Source organism: Teleopsis dalmanni, chromosome 1, assembly GCF_002237135.1.
Source record: "Teleopsis dalmanni isolate 2A chromosome 1, ASM223713v2, whole genome shotgun sequence".
In the NCBI taxonomy this organism is placed as follows: domain Eukaryota; kingdom Metazoa; phylum Arthropoda; class Insecta; order Diptera; family Diopsidae; genus Teleopsis; species Teleopsis dalmanni.
The window spans coordinates 174,298,253-174,320,089 of NC_051846.1; the positions used below are offsets into that span (position 1 = coordinate 174,298,253).

The window sequence follows — 21,837 nt, forward strand, 5'->3', positions numbered from 1 at the left end:
TTATTTAAATAAAATTGTTGCTTTTTATAAAAAAAAATGTTGCACAATCGAATAACACAGAGAAAATGTTAAGTTTTAAATTTAATTAAATTTTGTTTTTAAAGTTATTTAAAATAATTTAAGTACGTCTCCTTAAAGCCAAACGACCTTGTGGACGTTTTGGTTTGAAGTCTTCCTTTTCTTCTTGTTCTGGCTCTTCGGCACCAGCATCTTCAGGTTGTGCTTCTGCTTTTCCGGGTTTTGTGAACTTACGACGGCTCACTGTATTGAAAAGAGGAAAAAAATATAAATAAATAGTATGCTTATATAAAAATATATGTAATTTTTACAATATAAAGTAAATTAGGTTATTAGTTATTATATTTGTAATCAATAAAAGAAATAAATAATAATATATGAAATAACACATATAAGTGAAATAAATATAATTTTCTTCACGGTACTATACAAAGAACATTATTAAAATGACACCTATATTTTATTTAAAAAAAATTTTATATATATAAAATTATTTTTATATAATTTTAGTTTTAATAGTAAATAAATAATATTAACAATAAATAAATAATATTAATAATAAATAATTAATATTAATAATAAATAAATAATATTAATAATAAATAAATAATATTAATAATAAATAAATAATATTAATAATAAATAAATAATAATAATAAATTATAATAATTACGAATATTGTCAAATTGATTTACATTTCGAAATAATAACAATTTATAAAAATGTATAATGTATAAAAATATGTGATCTAATATTATTCTGAATTAGTCAATGAAAAGTTTAATTATAAAATAAATAACACCTGAATAAACTAATTTTATATTTAAATATATAAAGCATAGGTTTATAATGTAAAAGTATGCTCCATTTTCAATGGTTTATATAAAAATTTGTTATGTGGATTATATTAATACAAATAGTTTTGTATTTATAATTAAAAATTTTATATCCCAAGGCAAGTGAAAAGATTTTCAAATCTCCAAAAAATTTTTTTAATCAATAATAATTCTTGAAAAATAATAATTTATTTTTATTACTGAATTGATAATTTAATTATTATTTAATTAATGATTTTTTTACTCACATGCTGGGTTGCCTTTGAAACTTTTTGTGGGCGCTGGTGCAGGTGCTGGTGCTGATTCTTCCGCCTCACCGCCATTTTCAGCTACTTGTGTCTGTTTAATTTTTGGTACAGGCTTTTCATCTAATATATCAAAAAACGAAAATTATTTTAGTTTTGAACATTATTATTATTATAAAAATCCTTTATTTTTAACAAACCTCTGTGTTTCTTTGCATTCATTTGACGACGTTTAAGTGAATTTAAGAAATCATCGTTTGAACGGAATGGACGTATTACTGGACCGATTCTTTTTGGTGCCTCTGTGGTTGTTGTTGTAGTGCTTGAATGTGATGCCTCATCACCTTCATCGCTATATTGCTCCTCTGGATTTTCATCTGCATAATCACCATCTTGACCCTCAGCTGATGGTGGTGGTGCTGCTGTTGTTGTTGAAGTCTTAACCGCTTTACCAACAGGGCGTCTGAGTGCTATACGTTTTGCTGATGGTTCGTCCTGTGCAAAAGTTAAGCTGCAGGCTACGGCAAAAATTACAAAAAGCAGGGCACTGTAAAATAAAAAGAATAAAATTATTATTAATTTTATTATTAAATATTATATTAGTTTTTTATTATTTATTCTTGCTATTTGCTTTATTTGCTAACACTTTTTTTAAATAAGATCACAAAGTATTTGCAATGCAGGTTGTAAAAAGCCTGAGCTCTTGGTCTTTTAGTAATTTACAAAGGCTTAATTACAATTAAATTACCAATAAACACTGGTTAAAAATGAATTGTTAATTTTAAAAATATAATTTAAATATTAATTTAATGAGAACAAAATTGCTAATTCTGTTGTAAAAAATATACAATATCTTATCATATTTATAAGATAATGAAATAAAATATACTATGTTCATTACAAGATGTAGCTATCAAAATTCAAGAACATAAAAGTCAGTAATGTAATAATAGTATAGGAATATAATGTTATATACTTAACTCTTACATCCCAATAGAGAATATTGGGATCAAAAAACTGGCCTATAATATAACTCTAAAAGCTTTGAAACTAGTGATACAAGAAAATTTGAGTGTAAAAAATGCTTTATTTGCAAGTAATCAGATGTCAACAACTTTATGGCTGTGTTTCTTATAGCAACGCTACTCCATCCATGGACCATCAAAATATTATAATGAGATGTATGTTAAAAAGTTATTGACTTGAGATTCAAGACTGTGCAAAAGAATAGAGCGTTAAATTTCATTTATACTTCTGTAAATTCACCTGAATAACTTATTATAAAAATTCTATGAAGCTCTTTTTCCAGTGAATCACCCAAGTGGAAAATTTTGTTATAGCGGATCAATCAAGTAGACAATCTTGTTAAAGTGGATCATTCAAATGAACACTCTTGTAATAGTGGATCACCCAAGTGAACATTCTTATTACAGCTGATCACCTATTTTATTACAATAGATCACCTAAGTGTTCAACCTTGTTACACTGAATCACCCAAGTGGTTACAGACACTATTGAGTGCTGCAGACACTAACTAGGAATAATAATATGAGTTAGTTTAATAAGTATAGAAAATTTTTAAATTAAAGTAATTAATATTCTTCAAACAATTTTATAAATATTGTAGGCTTTATAATTTAATTCACTGTGTACAGATAAAAGTCATCATATAATATTATAAAGGGTCCAATAGCTTTTTTAAATCACTGTTTAAAAATAAAATATCATATTATCATATACAGGATCCAATAACTGTTTAAATGCGGTGTAAAATATAAATCCAAGTTATGAAGCTAATTCTTCGTAATTTACTTAAATTCTAACATTTAGTAATCATTCAAAGGCCTAAATCAAATCTAATATCAATGTCTGAGAATGAAAAGTAATATTATATATTTTTAATATATTTATTATAGTCATGTTGGTCTACACGAACTGTTCCACATGTTTTCTTTAATAAACGTGCTTATTTATTCTTATGAATATTTATGAAATTATTTTTTAAACCCACTAAACCAAAAACCAGAATAATTAAGAATTAATAAAAAAATGAAAAAAAAAACAACTTGTAAAATCTTGTACCGGCTTCTTTATTGTTAGGTGCTAAAATAGATGACGTTGATGTTGGATATTACGTTAAAAATGTTTAAAGTGAAAGTTCAATTGCCAGTGAAGGACGCTGCTGGCAGCATAACAAAATCGGCTAAAATTAATTTTACGTATACGCCACGTTGTGCACAAATGTTCTCTGCTGTAAGCGGTCGGTCGTTTGGGTTGTGTGTTTCGGTTTGATTGGGTTTCTAAGCCAGCCGCCAACAACTGCTTCACTAAAACAAGTGCTTATGCAAAACAAACCAGTTCCATAGAATTTAAATGAAATTCGAATATTGACTATTGAAGCACATGATCCATGCCATACTATTCGAGATTAACAAATGTGCGAATAATAGCGGTAAAATATGCACATTCAATATGATACAATATTATTATTAATAATGGATTTATTTTCATTTTTTTTTATTTGCATATTACAGTATGCATTCCAATAAATTCAATACTAAATTCATTTATTTATTATTTAATACAATTATTTGCTCTGACAGACGTTGAGGTTACAATGCATTAAATTGTTTAATAATCGAAAGTAAAGTCGCTTATACTCGTACAAATGTGAGGGTTCAGTTAACATATTTGTAATTTAAATTTCATACTTATTTTGTAATACATTTATTTTGTAATTACAGAATAGGAAAACTTTAATTTTAATTAATTATTTATTTCATTTTTTTTATTATTTAATTATTCTTTATTTAATACAGTAAAGAAGTACATATAAATAAAGTTGCGAAATGAACGGATATAAAGAATATATTGCCTAAATGAATAATTGCCAAGAGAGCGGTTAAAAAACTAAATTCTTTATCAATAACTTAAAGTTTAAATAATTTAAACTTAAATTAATATAACTTATTTATTTTATTTTTAAAGAATTTAAAAAAGTTCTCAATTTAAATTAAAATTATTTACGAATAATGAAATTCAAGACCACTGATGATGGGTATTTGGCAATACTCGAAACAGCTGTATGGTTAGCCAAAAATTAAATTAATGAAAATAATATAAAATGCATTTTAGTTGTTGTAGTTCACTACTGTTCGAAAAAAACCTATTTTTATAATAAATACACTTCATGTACTGGTAAAAAAATGGTGGTTGTTAATTCAAATCTTTTTCATTGTTATTCTGCAATTATATGAAATCAAAAACAAATTTCAAACCAAAGGAGTTCTGGCTCTATGCGCAACTTCACTTTAAACAAAATGTAATGAAGTTTAAAATTTAAAATAAATTTATTCAAATTTAAAATTTAAATTTTTTGGAATATATGTGATAGTATTCAAATCTCTTAGAAAAATATCTCTTTACTTCCTTTTACGTACTATCTAATAATTAGGTGGCAATGCCAAAACTAGGATGTATTATATTCTCATAAAAAAAATGCCTCAAAAATGAGTATATTAGTACTAGTGTTAATAAATTGGTAAGCCTGCACACAAGCTAAAGAATTCATGCCCAATCGATCAAAAAAAGTCAAAAAAAGCTTCTAATGTTGAACAGAAATGGTATCCGACCTGTCACAGGGTTTCTCACTGGACATTGAAGTGTAAAAAAGTATCTTTCGAATCTAGACATTACAAGAGACGATAGCTGCAAACTTTGTTACGAAGAACGGAATAAGGCAACAGCTCTACAAAGGACATAATGTGCGTTTTTTACTGCCACTCGTTAATAGTTAAGCTATTTGAAACTAAAAAAATGCCTGTATAAAGCACTTCATTGCAATATAATTTATTTTATGTTACCAAAGTTATATCAATGCATTACTATAAATATAAAGAAATGGACGTACAAGTCTGTGTAATGATATAATTAATATGAAATACATTTATTTAAAGTAAAATCATATTATACTATGGATTAACCCCATTGGGAATAATGTAGAACTCGCATGCCTCTTTCTTTACGTCCATGAATATGTATAAATTTATAGATATGTATTGGGGTAACTGTTACTTTTAAATATATTTGGGTTTAAGTTAACACTCAGATAGTGTTATTGTTTGAAAACTGAAAGAAGTTTTGAATATTGAGTCTTAGATGAATAAAATATTGTTGAAGGGTCGCTTATAGAGTCTAAAGTTTGGGAAATTTTATTTTGTCACATTTTTAAATTTTTTGAATTCACACGCATGATTTATTATCCTACTAATATTAATGTTTAGTATTCTGGCTTTCTTTTAATAAAAAATCATTACGGTTGGTTAGGAAATAACTAAGTTTTTAACAATATAGCGTATTATTTTCAAATGTAATAGAAATATTTAATTGGTGAGAGAAAATATGTGTATTTGAAGAGTTTTTTAAAAAAAACTTCTTGGTTTTAATGGAAATAGTATCTATTTGAATAAACAATTTGAAGATAATTCAATAATATTAGTTGTCTTCAAAAGTTTCATATACATTTTGGAAATTTTAGTTATGGTCTGTTTGGAAGGATATTGTTTTTTCAGTAGCATGACGGAGAAAGCGAAGACCAAATGGTTTATCAAGCTATTTATAATAAAAGCCAGAGTTAATGTAGCTTGCTTGCCCTCATTCCCTTAAGGGTATAACAATGGATAATTAATATTCATATAGAACATGCTCATTAAAGTCCCCTCGTTTGGAATGGAAATAGTATATAGTGTTTTCAGTAGTTTGAAAGAGAAAATGAAATTAATTTTATTAGATCTACTTAACTTTTTCTGGAAGATTATATGGTTTAAAAAAATATTACACACCGAGTTATAATGGAACTCATGGTTAGTTGGCTGTCCTGGCAGCTTTAAGGGCATTATAATGGGTCATAAATGTTCATAAATTTTATATTTTATTTATTTTAATACGTATCCTCTCAACCTAATTAAATCGATTATAATCCTCTTTTTAGTTTAAGTCTATTCTGAGAAATTATAAGTTTAATTCATTTTGACTGACCTAAGGGCATTATTATTCATTGGATATATCTATTCATTGATCTTATTACTTCGTTATATGTTAAATGTTATGCAATTTAATTTCTTTTGAAAATTTATTTGCTTTTTTATTTGCAATAAAAGAGTTCAAATCAATAAAAAGACCGCTCCTTTCCTCAACACTTCGTACGTGTGATTCATTTAAAAATAAAAACAAAACATGAAATTGATTTTTTTTTGTGATAATTGTTAACATAATTACAAAATATATGTATAAAACATTTCGAATGAAGTAATTTTAAAATCATTTTTGGTAATTCAGTGAACGTTTGACATGAAATAAATGGAAAAAAAAAAATTGAAATATTTTATTTATATAAATATAAAAATAGATAAAGTGAAAAAAAGTTACTTTTGTTATTATAAAATAAGTAACGAACAATTTGTATGCTCAATAAGTGCACAAAAGCATTAAACTGAGCAATTATATAAAAACTAAATTTAATAAAAAATAAAATTTATATGTTATAGAAAAAATTAAATAAAATAACAATTCAATAATACAAAAACTACGAAATAAAGCTTAGCCTTTGGCATATTTTGGCATTTTGGTAACTGGTTTCTAAATAGCAAACACCTTCAAAAGCAACAATTTGTATTGTCTTCTTCTTCTTCTTAGTTAACTTGTCTTCAACGGATTAGATTCATTGGTTTCTACATGTACGAGTTTATCTAATAGACATAAGAGTCACAAATCACGAATCTTGTTTCTTCTGCTTTTCTAACTTGTGCTTAAATTGTTAATGTTAAAGGCTATAGTCACTTCATTTCCTGCCCCCTCTTGACTTAGTTTATTATTCTTTCAGTATACTTGTTGTATGTTATATAATCGTATAATCGTATAATCGTGAATTGCAAAGTAATGGCTTTTCTCTACAGGCAATCGAGTCATTCAATACGCCGCAATGGCACATGTTTTAGATACTCGTATTTTACTCACAGACGGCGGCATCTATGCTATACAAATTAGTATGCATACGAAATTGCTTATTTGTTAAACGGATATATCTATTATACTATCTATCTATAATAAATGCTCAAAAAGTTAAAATATTTTTTCTATACATAAACTTTCAAGTTCATGTTTTTCTGGCTTTTATTTCCCAAAAAAAAAAAAATAAAACAAATTAATAAATAAATTAGTTTATTAGTTTATATTAAATAACTTGTAGTTTTTCTATGTTTAATTTAAATAGTTTAATACTTTCGAATAGCGTAAAATGCTAATTTGTTACTTAAATTTAATTAAATTATGTCAAAAACATAATAAAAAACAAAAAGAAAAAAGTCAAAGCCGGTAAAAATATTTTGCGTACGTAAATATTTATTAATAATAAATGAACCGATTGAGTTTTAAAAATTATGAAAGTAAAATCACTGGTTATGTATGCAAATTATTTAATAAACATTATGATCGTGTTATAACAGTGTAATATACATATAGTTTAATATAACTAAAGTGTAATATACCATACATATAGTGTAATATACAGCTGCTTTTGGTGTTGACGAAAACGATCTCATACTGCTGGCGCCATTTCTCAACATTCAAATTTTAATTGATTTAGCAATACAAGTATTCATTTATATATATAAGTGATCAAGTATATAGTTTAATTTAAAAAATATGTAATTTATTTGATATTAAACTTTACTAAAATCAGTAAAATTAATTTAGTTATATTTCATTGCTAACAGTAACATTATTTTTAAATGTTAATGATATATAGAAAAATTGAATATACAAGTACATGTGAACGTATAATATACATATTTTATATTTAATTAACAAAATATAAATTAATTTATATATATATATGATTATGTATATATAATCATTCATATGCAGCTTATTATAGCCTTGTTTGTAAAAAAATTCTGTGCTAAATATTTCCCTGTTTATTAAATTATATTTTCTGAAAACCAAATAGGTATAAAAGCACTTCATATAAGGCACGAGTTCTAAGCCTGGCACTTGCAGTCCAAAAACAAATTATATACGGACTATAAACTAATTAAAAATTCGATTATTTCCTAAGACCACTGATGATGAGTACTTGGCAATACTCGAAACAGCCAAATTTCAATAAAATTAAATAAATTTTTGTGTATGTCCTTTCTTTCTTTCTTTGCTATTTGAAAACCCTCTAAAAATTTATACAAGTAATACTATTATACAAAATCAAGCAGTTAAACTCCAAAAGGTTAATGCTAATTAATATATAATATATATATTTATATGTATTCATATATATAATATTTAAATTTTAAAACAGAATAGTAATAAACACAAAAGAGACAATCCCGGTGTCTGAGAAAAGTTTTCAAGATTCTTTTAGGACATTAGGATGAATGATATCCTCAGGGACCTAAAGATTGATCCAAACAAAAAATACATAAAGGGACCTCCTCAGGGAGGTATGCGGACCTGAGATCAATTATTGCTTAGTCTGATAAAGTGATAAACAATAATTCAGTCAAGACGTCAAAAAGGGTTATGAAGAAACCTCGCAGTTAATAGAGAGTAAAAGTGCTCAACTAGCCTCAACATAATAATAATATGTCTAAGTAAGCATATCCAGCTTATATATGTATTATGTTTAGTGACTTTAACATAAATTTAGAAAGGAAATTCTTTTAACAAAATGTAGATTATAAATTCTCTCTTTGTAAAATGACAAACATTCCATAAATCAAAAATCTATCAGTTACACTTTTATGTAGAATGGAAAGCCATGTCATCCCAATAAACCAAGAGCTATGGAATTCTATATCTTCTTAAAACTTTCAAACAAAATCTGGAAATTTTGAATATATGGTTATTCAAAAAGACACTCGGTAAAAAACAGGATCTGATTAAATTAGACAAATAGATCTGTTGTGGTTTTGAATACAACAGAGAAGAACATTTTAAGAAAATAGAAGAGAAGAAACTGTAAACAACATATTTTGAGAATTGAAGAAAGTGCATTTCAGACTTGAAAACAATATTATGAAAAATATTTACAACAGCAAATCAAAAACGGAAACGAAAAATTAACTAAGAGCAAATTATTGCAGGGATAACTATTGATACCCTTTAACTAAGGAGGAAAACTTAGTACACAGATGGATATTATTTGATCAATTCAAAGACCATTCGATCGAATTTTTTTATAGTCCATGTTTAAGCTTTATAGTTACTTCTTCGGAACTAACTAATTTTTTATTCTGTTAGTTAATTTTAATAATTTTTTCAAAAACTTACTGTAAATGTGAAAAATCATTGCGAAGGTAATCTTTAAAATATAATGTGATATGACTAACTTGATGATTCTACATTTCCATCTTTATGTGAGTTTTGTGATGACAGACTTGACTATAATAATACGATATGTTATGCGTTTGGTTTTAAACATTTATTAAAATTATTATTGGAACGAAAATAATTGAAATCGACATTAATAATGAAAACAATGAAATATATGTAATAAACTAATGAATAGTAGTTAACTATTAAGAGTATCGTCATAGTGTGATTGAAGTTAATACGTATAATTAAAAATAAATCAAAATTTTACATCGGAGATAAGTTAAACAGTTCTATTTATAACTTATGACAACAGATAGACATAACTAAATAAATATGTTGCTAAATTTTATTTGTTAAAATCCTTCATATTTTTATTGATTATTATCTAAATAATAAAATATGTCCTTGCCGAATTATTCAAAAATTTGCTGAAGATGTGCGAAATCAGTGTGAAGGTAATCGTTTAAATATAATTTTATAATGTGACTAACTTATCCGTGATTGTAAACGGAAATAATTGTTTGACATTTTTAACTCAGTTTTATGGTTTATGGTTTAATAGTTTTAAATGGCTTGTTAATTGCTGCAATTAGTTGCATTAATTGCACTCTTCACTATAGAAAAATTTTGAATAAAATGAAATATTGCAAAAACTTTATTTTTGTAAGCAATTAGACTACAAGTGCAATACATAAAATAAATTTGTTTCAATATTTCATATAGTAAGAAACCATATTAACATGAAAAATATTTACACATTAAAGTTCATTGCATGTAAACCTAAAGAAATGTCGCTGGTTCAAATTTGCTGCAGTTACACCCACAACTTAATTTCTATCTGACTGTTGGCCTATCTATATATAAAACTAGACAGTACTTTTGCCCCACGGATGGCTCAGAAGCATAGCATAATTTCATGTCACGATTTTGAAACGTGACTGCAACATCACACTCAAGTCAATATATATACTTGCATGTATATTGACATATTGAGTACCTTTGTACACAGCTTTATCTATGAATTTCATGAAGAGTCTCGAATAATAAATAACGAAAAAAATGAAGAAATTTATAGAAATTAAAATAAAAGATACTTAGCATGTGATTGTGAGTAGCGCAAAGTACAATAAAATCGAGAAAAAAATTGCTTTAATGCTTTTGCTAGTTACCAAACGAGTCGGTCGTTGAAAAAATTTAAATGTCAACCCAAACCGTTGCTATTGAATTTGGGTCTGTTAACTGTGCTTTAACTGCATTTGCCATCCAAACCATCATTTGGGCAACACTAAAAATGCACAAATTAAGTAGTGTGACCAATTTAAATTAATTTATTTTATTTTTATAAGGTTTGCTTACCCTACACACGCAAAAAGTGACGCTATACATGCTTTGCATAATAGCTTCATTTTATTATTTTATTTAAATTATTAAAAGTTTATTACTTTGAAAGTTTTATAATGAAAGTTAATTATAATAACTATTAAATATAGATGTTTTTTTTCAAAAACTTTTGATTAAATTTTATAAAATTAGAATTTTAAATAATTTTTTAATTTATTATTTTTTTTATGTAACATATAAAAACTCTTTCTTTATTATATTAAATTTATTTCATAAATAGTTATATATATATATTGCCAACTTTTCAAGTTTTTGTGACCTTTTACTCAGAGTTGAAATAACACTCCGCTTTCAGGGAAAAGTCAAATTTAAATTTTGAAATGTTGGCAATTTTAATATATATACATATACAAATATATTATATATATATAGTATAGAATAGCTATATAAAATATATTTAACAAAAAATCAGTGAAGAGTTTTTTCATAGAAGTCTTTAACAATATGAACAAAAAAAGTATGTATATATATATATATAATATTTAATTTCGAATATGAGATAGTAGAGCAATGAGATAGTAGAGCAATAGTAGAGTAGATAGTAGAGTATAAAGTGCTTTTATACCTATTTGGTTTTCAGAAAATATAATTTAATAAACAGGGAAATATTTAACACAGTTTTTTTTTTACAAACAAGGCTATAATAAGCTGCATATGAAGGATTATATACACTATACACTATATACTAAACTCACATTAAAGCTAACAATATTTATAATTACATTAATTTTCTCAAAAAATACTTGATGTCTGGGTTTTAAAGTATTTTGAATAATCGCTTGCAGATAAAAATGAAAGAAGAATGTAATAGAAGTGAAATGTAGTCTCCCAGCTATCATTGGTTTATAGATGCTCTATTTTGCTATGCAGAGTCTTGTTAAAATATCTATTTGTTGTTTAATTGAAATATTTGGTTGCAAAGGGTACCTTCTTTTTCATGGCAGATATTTACATTAAATTAAACGCCAAAGATTCGAAAACAGAAACGGTGGCCAACCAATGACCGTTACGGCCATTAAAATTATTACAAACGTTGGTGCTAGACTTATTGTGGTCATTCGAATGTCGAAAACATTAATGAGCCCGTCCAAAGATTGCCACTGCCTTCCAAACTGCCTTCCACAAATGGAAATGCTTGAAATTTTGTGGTTATTTGAATAATTGAATGATAAAATCACAAACAAAAACACCACCGACCGATTTGATCACCTAAACCATTACAAGGAGTGGTGCTTGACTTTTTGTAATCACACAAATGCTTAAATTTCTATATGACTTCTCCGTTAAGTTAACTTAATCTTTATATTGTTTACTTTGTTAGAAACTTCTTCTTATCAGAGAAATGCAATAGCTCTTAAACACTATCGAGCCTGCTCTTAAATCTTGTTCTTTTGCAGATTTAAAAGATTTTCAACCCTTTTAGATTATTTGTTTTACGATTGTTATTTGGTCTCCCGCTTATGTTAGAATTTGGTCATCAACAAAATTATTTCTAAAAACTAGAATACAAATTTTTTTTTTGGTTCAAAACAATAAAATCATATATATAGATATAGCTTTACTATCAGTTCAAAAGTTAAAGAACTTTGAAATCTGTTGCAATACAATTAGGTCACCATCTATGATTAGTATCTTCTACGCGCTTCGTTGCACATTGTTCTGGTATTTCAAATTCAATGTTTCTTGATCTTTTACTTTCCATATAAACATTCTATTATTCTAGTCTTTTTTTAAACTCTAATAGCTAAATTCTCAATTTCTCTTAATTTCTAAATGTACTTTATTTTCCATATTATTTTATTTTTCCAATGAGTTTTTTTTTTTGGTGGACAATTTTTTTAAATAACAAAATTTCATTTAGGTAAATATGCTAATAAATTTTATAAAATATAATTTAATTCAAATTTTCATAATATTTTTTAGGAAAAGATTTAAAAAAATGTTAACTTTAAAAATATAGGTTTTCAATTTATTTTCTCTATACTCGTGTCACATATTTGGCCTTTAATTTTATCTTCCAGTTCAATAATATTCCATTAAAATTTTATTAGTTTTAAAATTTATAAGTATAGTTTTTATATAGTTATTTTGAATAGAAAAGAAGGTAATAATAAAAATTTTAACAAAATCTGTTGTAAAGCGTCCGAGTACATAAGAAACAAACAATTATAAAAAATCCCATTTACGTGTATAAAAGAGTATATACATAAAGATAAATTGTGTAATTATATATAATATATTAGGAATACTAAAAACTACCGAATTTAATTTTTGTTATTTAAGATTTATCTTATTAAAATGTCAAAAACAAAATGCATGTATTGTGTGCCCGTTTTTCGAAAACAAACTCATTTATTTAAAATTCATTATTTTATCTATAATGAAATGATGATTTTACAACATTATAAATTATTTTGAATATTGATTGAAATATGTGTTTTAATTAAAATTAATATCATTTCGTGATTTTACATGTGTTTTCTTTAAAAATCTGCATACAAAAAGCTTTTATTTTAACCATTGCTGACAATCGAGTTTGTTGCTTAAGTCTTTTGTTGCACTGCTTGCTGTTTCATTTATGTAAAGTAAAATAAATAAAAATGGGTGATCTTATCAACATAAAACCACCAACTAAACAAAAAATTTAAAAAAAAAAATTGGAAATAAAATATAACCGAAACTATAATAAAATTTCGTAATTTTGGATATACAAAAAACATGTGACAAAAAAAAATATTTAAAAGATTTGCATAAAAATGGTCCTTGAAATGTTTCGGCTTACGAAGATGACACAAGCAACTATTCACAATATAAAAAGTAAGAAAAACCAAATTTTAACATGACAACTCGAAAAAATGCAAAAATTCTGGTTTAAACTAAAAAAAGACCAATAAAATTTATGAAATTGCATAACTGAAATTTTGTTTAAATAAAATTAAAATGTTATACAAATTATTAATATTAATTTAAAAATAACTAAAAGCAAAAAATTAAGAAAATGAAATCCTGCTTTTGAGCGACTACAGAGTGAGACCGTCAGTCTGTCGTCAGTCAATTTTGTAGCATTTTGTAGATAAAAGCGGCATTTCGAAGTGATTAGCATATCATTTATGCTTCTCTAGAGTGTGCCAAGCTGCGTGCCTCATATAGGTGCAAGTATCTAAACTGTGTGTATCTTTTTAAATATGAGTTGAAACAAGCTTTAACTAGTAACTAAGTTAAATATTTTTTGCCGTTAAGCTCTGAGCCTTAAGCACAGCTTAAAATTGAAAACCAACTCAGACTGAATATCATAAAAACACAGATATCATTTGGTACTAATCGAGGCAAAAGCTAAGCCACCAGGCAAGCGGGTAGTCAACTAGGTAGACTTGATGGTATTTGATTGGCGTCATATGGATCAGCGACAAAATAAATTGTAATAATTAAAAAATCAGCAACAAATCGAATGCCAGCAACAGCTACAGCAAATGGCAACAGTAACGACAGCGACAGCGACAACGAAAACGACAACAGTAACAGCAATTTTTAAGTCAATAATATGTATCTTGTTGGTGCAATAATAAAAGCAGTTAGCAAAGTAGTAACAACATTGATAACAGGTCCAGTACTAACAGCAAACGACCTTGAAACATTTCTTTGTTTTTTATTTTAAAATATGTATTAATTTTATTTTATTTTATTTTGTTTTTCAATATAAAATTTCTACATTTCTTAAATATATCATTAAGGAATTGAAAGTATTTATTTCATTGTTATATCTTTTTTTTTATATTAAATTTGATACATAAAAATTACTTTAGTTGTGCCAAATTTCAACTGATGGCATCTCAGCAAAACAGAAAAAAAAATGCTATTATTGGTAATAAAAATTAAAACTGCATGGATACACGCTCCAAGTGAACTTTGCACGTTTTGAATTGCAGAATTTGTTATTTAAAATTTTCTTGAAAATTATAAGAAATTTTGCAAAAACCAATTTTACAGGTTTTTTCTATTTTATTTATTTATGCACTACATTTTGCAACTTCATACTGCATATTTGCTTTGTTAATCAAATAGAAGTACAAAGATTGCAAATTTGAACTATTTCAATTATTTAATATTTACAAATTTGTTTAGGAAAAAATATTGTAATAAGTATTAGTAATAAGTAAAGGAACATCAAATAATGGAAAATGAAATAATTATTTAAATTATTGGAACTAAGTTATGCATTGTGACACCTACATAATACATACTAACAAAAAAAATAGTTTTGTTAAACAAACCTTATTTAAGAAATTGTCATTTTACTGGTTATTGTTAAGCTTATAGAAAATTTTGAGGCAAGAAATCCCAGTATAGAGAATTCTATCTCCTTGATGATTATTGTTATTGATTATAGCTTGATTATTGTAATAATCAAGCTATTGTTACTGCTCAAATTAAAAATTTTATCCCCTTTAATAACAATTTACAAAAATTTAACTACAATTTAACTTAACTTAACTCTTAACTACAATTTTGTCCCCTTTAATAACAATTTACAAAAATTTTATATTTAATATAAATGTATTGATTATTTTAATTTACACATTGTGTTTAAATATTCATAAATTTACTTACGATGCAACTAAGAGTATTCAATAAAAAGCTGCTATTTTCATTAGATATATTAGACATAAATATAGTACCGGTATCGAGATAATGTATGCTGTATGCATTATATATTAATTTTAATTATAAAACGAAAGCTGGGCATTTTGAAATCGTTGTGATTTCCATGTGGCACTTCTGACCTCTATCCTAATCTATCTATTTTATGAAACAGGATGGGTGGTTATTTAGTACTGAACCTAACTAGCAATTGTCTTTTATAGAGTCATTGACGAAATAATTTGTTATAATGTCATGATACAAATTTATTTTAATATCAATTAAAAAATTCTTATATTTTTCCTAAAAATATTTTCTAAACTTCTATATTGAAGAGTATTTTATGAGAATCTTTAAGTCTTACGAAAGATTAACGAATTGTTAATACTCTATAAAATAATGAAAACTATATACTGCTTATTGGTCTAATATTCTCTTGATGATGAACTAAATATAAGGTCAAGATTTATTAAACCATCACAGTCGGAAGATTAGAAGCAACTCTTTGTAGACAGTAAAAACGTAAAAGACTTTGTGAAAATATGATGGGTCAATAGGTGCTTCCAAAAAAAAATTAATGAACCATTAATAAATGAATAATATGCATTTGTTATATGCCACATCAGAATAAAATAGATAAACGAAAAAAAGGATAGTTCTGTTAAAAGAATAGATTAAAGATGCTATTATTTTTTGGTTAAAAAAAACAGAATTGTTTTAGATACTGTACCATAAATCTTTCGCTACTATTATAATCCCATATTAATAAAATTAATAATATCAATAATTAGCAATAAATCTTATACATGCCTGAAGATTATGGGAGAAACTAATGAAACGTCGTGTATAATAATAAAGCAAAAGTGGATTTCGTTTATTTATAATAAATAAAAACAAATAAATAATGTATCAAAAAAAAAGATTTGAAAAAACAATCATAAGTTTTAATTTTATTTATATCCGTATTAGAAGAAGTAGGTCAGAATAGTCTTAACACATATTAATATATATGTTATAATGTATAAAATTTGTTAATATTATAATTATAAAATTATTTTCCAATTTTTATTAAGGTCACATATTACGTCTTCAAGTAAACTGTTAAACATATTATTTTTAAAATTTTTTTTTAATACGATCTGCACTGCCTCATTAATATTAACATATTTTCTAAATTAGCTTCAGTATACTAAAGCCCATAGTGCTTAAAAATTGAAAAGAACTTAATGATTTTGGAAACCTTCTAAAATAATGAAACCATGGAAAGTGTGAAGAGCCACCAAAATTAATTTTTGAATTATTGAAACTAATAAAGCGATTTGACCCCAAAAACCAAATAAGACAAAAACAATTAAACTTTAATTAAATTATTAAAACCGTACAATAATCAAAAACAAAAAAATAAATGGAAAAAAATAATCAATATATACAAAAATTTTTATAAATTAATTTTATAAATCAATTTTATAGTGATTAGTGACTTAGTGAAACACATTCTAGCAATTTTTTTAACACGTTCAAGACCAACCGGTACAACCGGTGTTTCTTAGTACAGTGACTGCTACATTAATTGATTTCATTTAAAAACAATTTCAATAAATATTTATTTATTTAGTCTTTATTTTAATTTATTTAACTTTTTTTTGTTTTGGTTTAATATTATGAAAGTGTATTTATGAATATTTTAATACATATTTTATGAACAGGATAAAAATTGCTTCCGCGTTAATTGTCATAAATTAACAAGTATTGACTCAGCTTTAAAACGAAGAATTGAGGTGGATTTAAGTATAAAAAACTTCTTGAAGAATATATAGAAGCTTTGAGTGAAACACTTCAATAGATACTTTATTTATTAATTGGAGTATCTTCAATTCTTTTATTAGTATCGTATAAAAACAAGTGAAATAATGTGACAGACGTCACATATAGATTCACATAGATTCATATTTAAAAACAAATAAATCGAATGATTTATTATGAAAAAAAAAAAAAATAATGCAATTGTTTGAGGTTTATTTATTATGAAGCAGATAACTCTATCAGTTATTCTTAGTTTATACTGCATATGAAAATGAAAAAATGGCCCAATAACGACCGCAAACAATCGTTCAAGGCGACAAAGTATCACCTAATTGTCCTTTTAAAAATTGTATAGTTCAGAAAATAAACAAAACAAGCTTTTCTAAATATGGTAGAATATCATAACATCATAATGTGATAATATAAATATTGTCTACCATTCCTTTCAATTTAATTGACGGATCGAACCATATTAATTTTATTATTCACATTTACATATATACATTGAATATGTACTTATATGGTTTATAACATGGTCTCTTAACTTAGAACTTGCGCCCCCGAAGGCTTTAGAACAATAGTCAATAATCACTTATATGGTATATATAATGATCATTACACATCAGTATGGACGACTAATGAAACGTGTAAAAATGATGAAACGGCAGTAATGAAAAATAATATCCAATATCAATTCAAAAGGCAGATAAAAGATAATGGTAATAAGTTAATTAGTTTTTATAATTACTTAAAAATCCAAATATGAACAAAAGATAATAATTCAAAAATCATGTACCACAGAAATTGGCTAGTCATACATCGGATTAAGTTTGTTGAGGCATTAAAAATTTTTTTACAAATTTATCTCGTGAAATATAAATCTGAATTAAATTAAGGGTTGTTGATTTCAATAGTCAGATCAACATGTATAATATTTTATATCTTTTGTATTTATTAAGAAAGATATAAATAATGATTTGTAAGAAAATTATATTTATAATTCGACTATGATTCATATTATATGCTTTATAATAATCATTTTCATAAAAAATTTTAATTTTATTTATTAATTCTAATATAATATATTTTATAATATTATTTATAATTGCATTAAAACAATTTAATATTTTTAGTATAGCGTATTCTTTTTCAAATTAATATAAAATACAACTAAAATAATTAAGAGGAGTGACATCTTATTACAAGATCGAAAAGTAATGTAATAGTTTCATAGGCGGTTTACGTGCAATCTGCCACAGACTTGCCTAACCTGATCTAGTAAATTACTGTTTTTATTAATTTATTTATTAATCATTTATAATTGGTTAAAAAAATATTTGTGTTATTTTTTCAATTTTTTTATTAAAATTGTTTTAAAAAAAAAATATATGGACAAATTGGTTTTGAGGAATTATTCCTCGAAATAAGATATTTAAAAATAAACTATTAATATAAATATAAATATGTGTTTTATTAAATTAGTCCATATATAAACAAACTTAAAAAATTTCATAAAAAAATTTTTAATTAAATATTGTATTTATATACAGGTTAATTGTAATTTTTAATAATTTTTTTATTAATTTTTAATTTAATGTTCATTTTTTTTATTTTTATTTTAAAATCATTATTTTTTTTATAATCATTTTTAAACCATAGCATGAACCAATAACGAATTAAATTATTTATTTATTTCTAAATTTTTATTGCTAATATAATTTGATAAATATCATATAATTTTTTAAGTATGTTAAATACTTTTTAATAACTTTTTGGTTATTATTATTATTAATTATTTTTATAGTTGTTTATTTTATAGTAATAGTAGTATTACTTTTATTACTAATAATTATTACTATTAATAAAATTTAATAATAGTAATGTTACTATTATTAGATAATAATCAGTTATTGTTGTTATTAATTTTTATAATTATAATTTTTATAATTTTATATTACTAATAATTATTACTATTAATAATAATTAAGAATAGTAATATTACTATTATTAGATAGTAATCAGTTATGGTTTTTATTATTTTTTATAATTATGATATTTATGTCCTTTAACTAGACATATATTTCGAATAAAAAGGAGAATAGTAGTAAATAAATTTTCTAATTAAGTAATTTTTTTATATTTAATCATTATTTTTTAATTGTTATTTTTATTAAATTTATATTTTATTATAAAAATTTTTTATTTATTATTATATTATTTTTATCATTTAACTTCATTTAAAATTATTATTAGTGCATTTCGTTTATTATTATTTAGTGATATGCTTATAGAGCTTAAAATATTTTGAAAATAAGAAATGAAAAGGTTTATTTTTACAGCTATAAATTAGTTTATAATTTTAGTAAATTTTTAAAAGTTTTAATTTTATTTTTAATTTTCTTCAATACAACAAAGTGGTATTTTTATTGTAATTGTAAATAAAATAGTTTTTGATTTCTGATAGTAATATTCTGATTACACATTATTTGATTTAATTCCAGTTCGTAGTTAAGGTTATACTATATCTTTTCTTTTAATCCTTCATGTAAATATTTTAACATTTATAAACGAAAAAAAACTATTATCATAAAAACTGGCATTTTTTAAATGTTTACAGCTTATTAAAAAATAATACTTAAAAAATGTTTGCAAATTGTTAAATCAATTGATTATATAGTGTTGTAAATATTTATTTATTATTTCATTTTTAATTTTTAATATTTAATATTTAAATAATAAAATTTTTCATATTCACTCACATGTTTAAAAATTTCATTTTGTCTAAATTTATTTTCTAATTTAATTGTTAATGAATTGGTTAAAAATTAATTTACAGCACCAACGATTTAATTAAAACAAAAAAAATATATATTCGATTAAATATTTTTTTTTTATTTAAAAGTTAAAAACTTTTGCAGAGCGTTAAGTTTGGAGCGAACGAATTAGGCGCGTGAGGCCACAATCACTTCTTAATAACGACTGTGGTATCGGTTCGAATCGCTAGACTCAAGAAAGCAAAATATGGCGCACAGCAACGCGACGACACAACAACATTTGTTATATATATCTTTGTATATTTATATTTATACTCGTATTTATAGTTTTTTCTTTACTTTTCATACTGGATTATTTGCATAAAAAGTCAAGTCAGAAATCAACTTGATTTAAACAAAAACAAATTTGCTCTGCACTCTGCCACTAAAGAGGGTCTATCTTAGGTTTAGTATCTTGCATTTGTCGTTGCTTTGTATTACAAGTGTTTTCTGTTTTCTGTTTTCTGTTTGAGTTTTTGTATCTTTTTCACTGAAGTACAATAAAAACAATCTTACACATACTTGAGTATCTTCTTTCTTAGTTGGTGTAAGAGTAGCTGAATGTTGTTGGTTTCTATAAGTCACAGTTTGAAAAGATTCAAAACCAAAGCTCAGGAAGAGTTTTTTACAATTCAAAAAGTTTGGTTTTTTCCGTTTTGTTTTTTAATTATTATTATTTTTTTTTTTATTGTTTTTACATCTTTTTATATATATTTTTTGAAATATTTTTTGGTTGTAAAAAATTGGTTTTTTCACGCTGATTTTGACGCTGATGTATGATGATGATGACGCCCAGTCTTCAGACTTTATTTTAAGGTGCGACAAGTAAGATTGTCGGTAAGTTGGTGTCTATGTATCCAACTATTTCATATGGATATATCTAAATATGTGTAAATATCTTCTATAGGAATACAAAATAAAAATTTGCACAAAAATTTGTTAACTTCAATAGTTTTTATATAAATTGGTTTTCGGTCGTTTCAATTTTTGGTTAATTTCTTAGTGGTGTGCGAGGGTGGTAACCTATGTAAGGCCTCGACCTTTCAGTTGATGACGCTGGATATGTATATTGACGCTAATTGGCACACAACAAAAATATTCAAAAAATTTATTTTGATATTTAGGTTTAATATATTTAATATGTTGTTAAACATGTGTAAATAATTTACAACAATAATATTCCACTATATTTATTTATACGATCAAATCAACATATTTAATCATTTCGACATACTAAAATATCTTTCAATTTTTTTTGATTTTAAATAATCAAGAATAACCTATTGAAAAGAAGTCTGTTCTTTTATGTAATACTAATTACTGTTCCTTTTTTACTCGTTCTGTTATTATGGACTAGATTTATTAGTTTATTTGAAAAAATGAAAAAACTCTTTATTATTCCAATTATTATAAAGAGTCTTATTATGTATAGTTTATGTGTTATTATGTATAATGTATACTTCATAGCATAGGTTATTATCATCTAGAAAATACGTAAATTTTTGCTAATGTGGTCAAACACTTTTTCTGATATCAACAAAATCGTAAAATAATCGGTGATATTTTGATTACACCTACAAGGATCATCTAGTATCACAATGGTAGAATCTAGCCTAAATAGGTCGGTTTCTAAGTAAATGATGATATATATTTACTCTTTTTTCGAAGCCATTGTTTCTTTTTTACGCTATATTGTTATTTAAAACACAAAGTAAA

The 21,837-nt window shown here is 24.7% G+C and overlaps 1 protein-coding gene across 1 annotated transcript; it reads right to left on the bottom strand.

Moving 5' to 3' along the window:
• LOC119670648 (nucleolin 2-like) lies at nucleotides 1-20,370 on the bottom strand. The gene is made up of 4 exons (XM_038081002.1): nucleotides 20,068-20,370; nucleotides 1,300-1,646; nucleotides 1,103-1,222; nucleotides 1-261 (listed from the first exon to the last, which is right to left on the bottom strand). Exons 1-4 carry the CDS (start codon nucleotides 20,082-20,084, stop codon nucleotides 119-121), a joined length of 627 nt encoding a protein of 208 aa, XP_037936930.1. The 5' UTR covers nucleotides 20,085-20,370; the 3' UTR covers nucleotides 1-118.
• Nucleotides 20,371-21,837: the final 1,467 nt, after the last annotated feature.

Coding starts and splice junctions, on each gene's coding strand:
- LOC119670648 (XM_038081002.1), bottom strand. Junction 1,223..1,299: donor GAATGCAAAGAAACACAGAG/GTTTGTTAAAAA, acceptor TTGATATATTAG/ATGAAAAGCCTGTACCAAAA. Junction 262..1,102: donor TTTCAAAGGCAACCCAGCAT/GTGAGTAAAAAA, acceptor TTTTCAATACAG/TGAGCCGTCGTAAGTTCACA.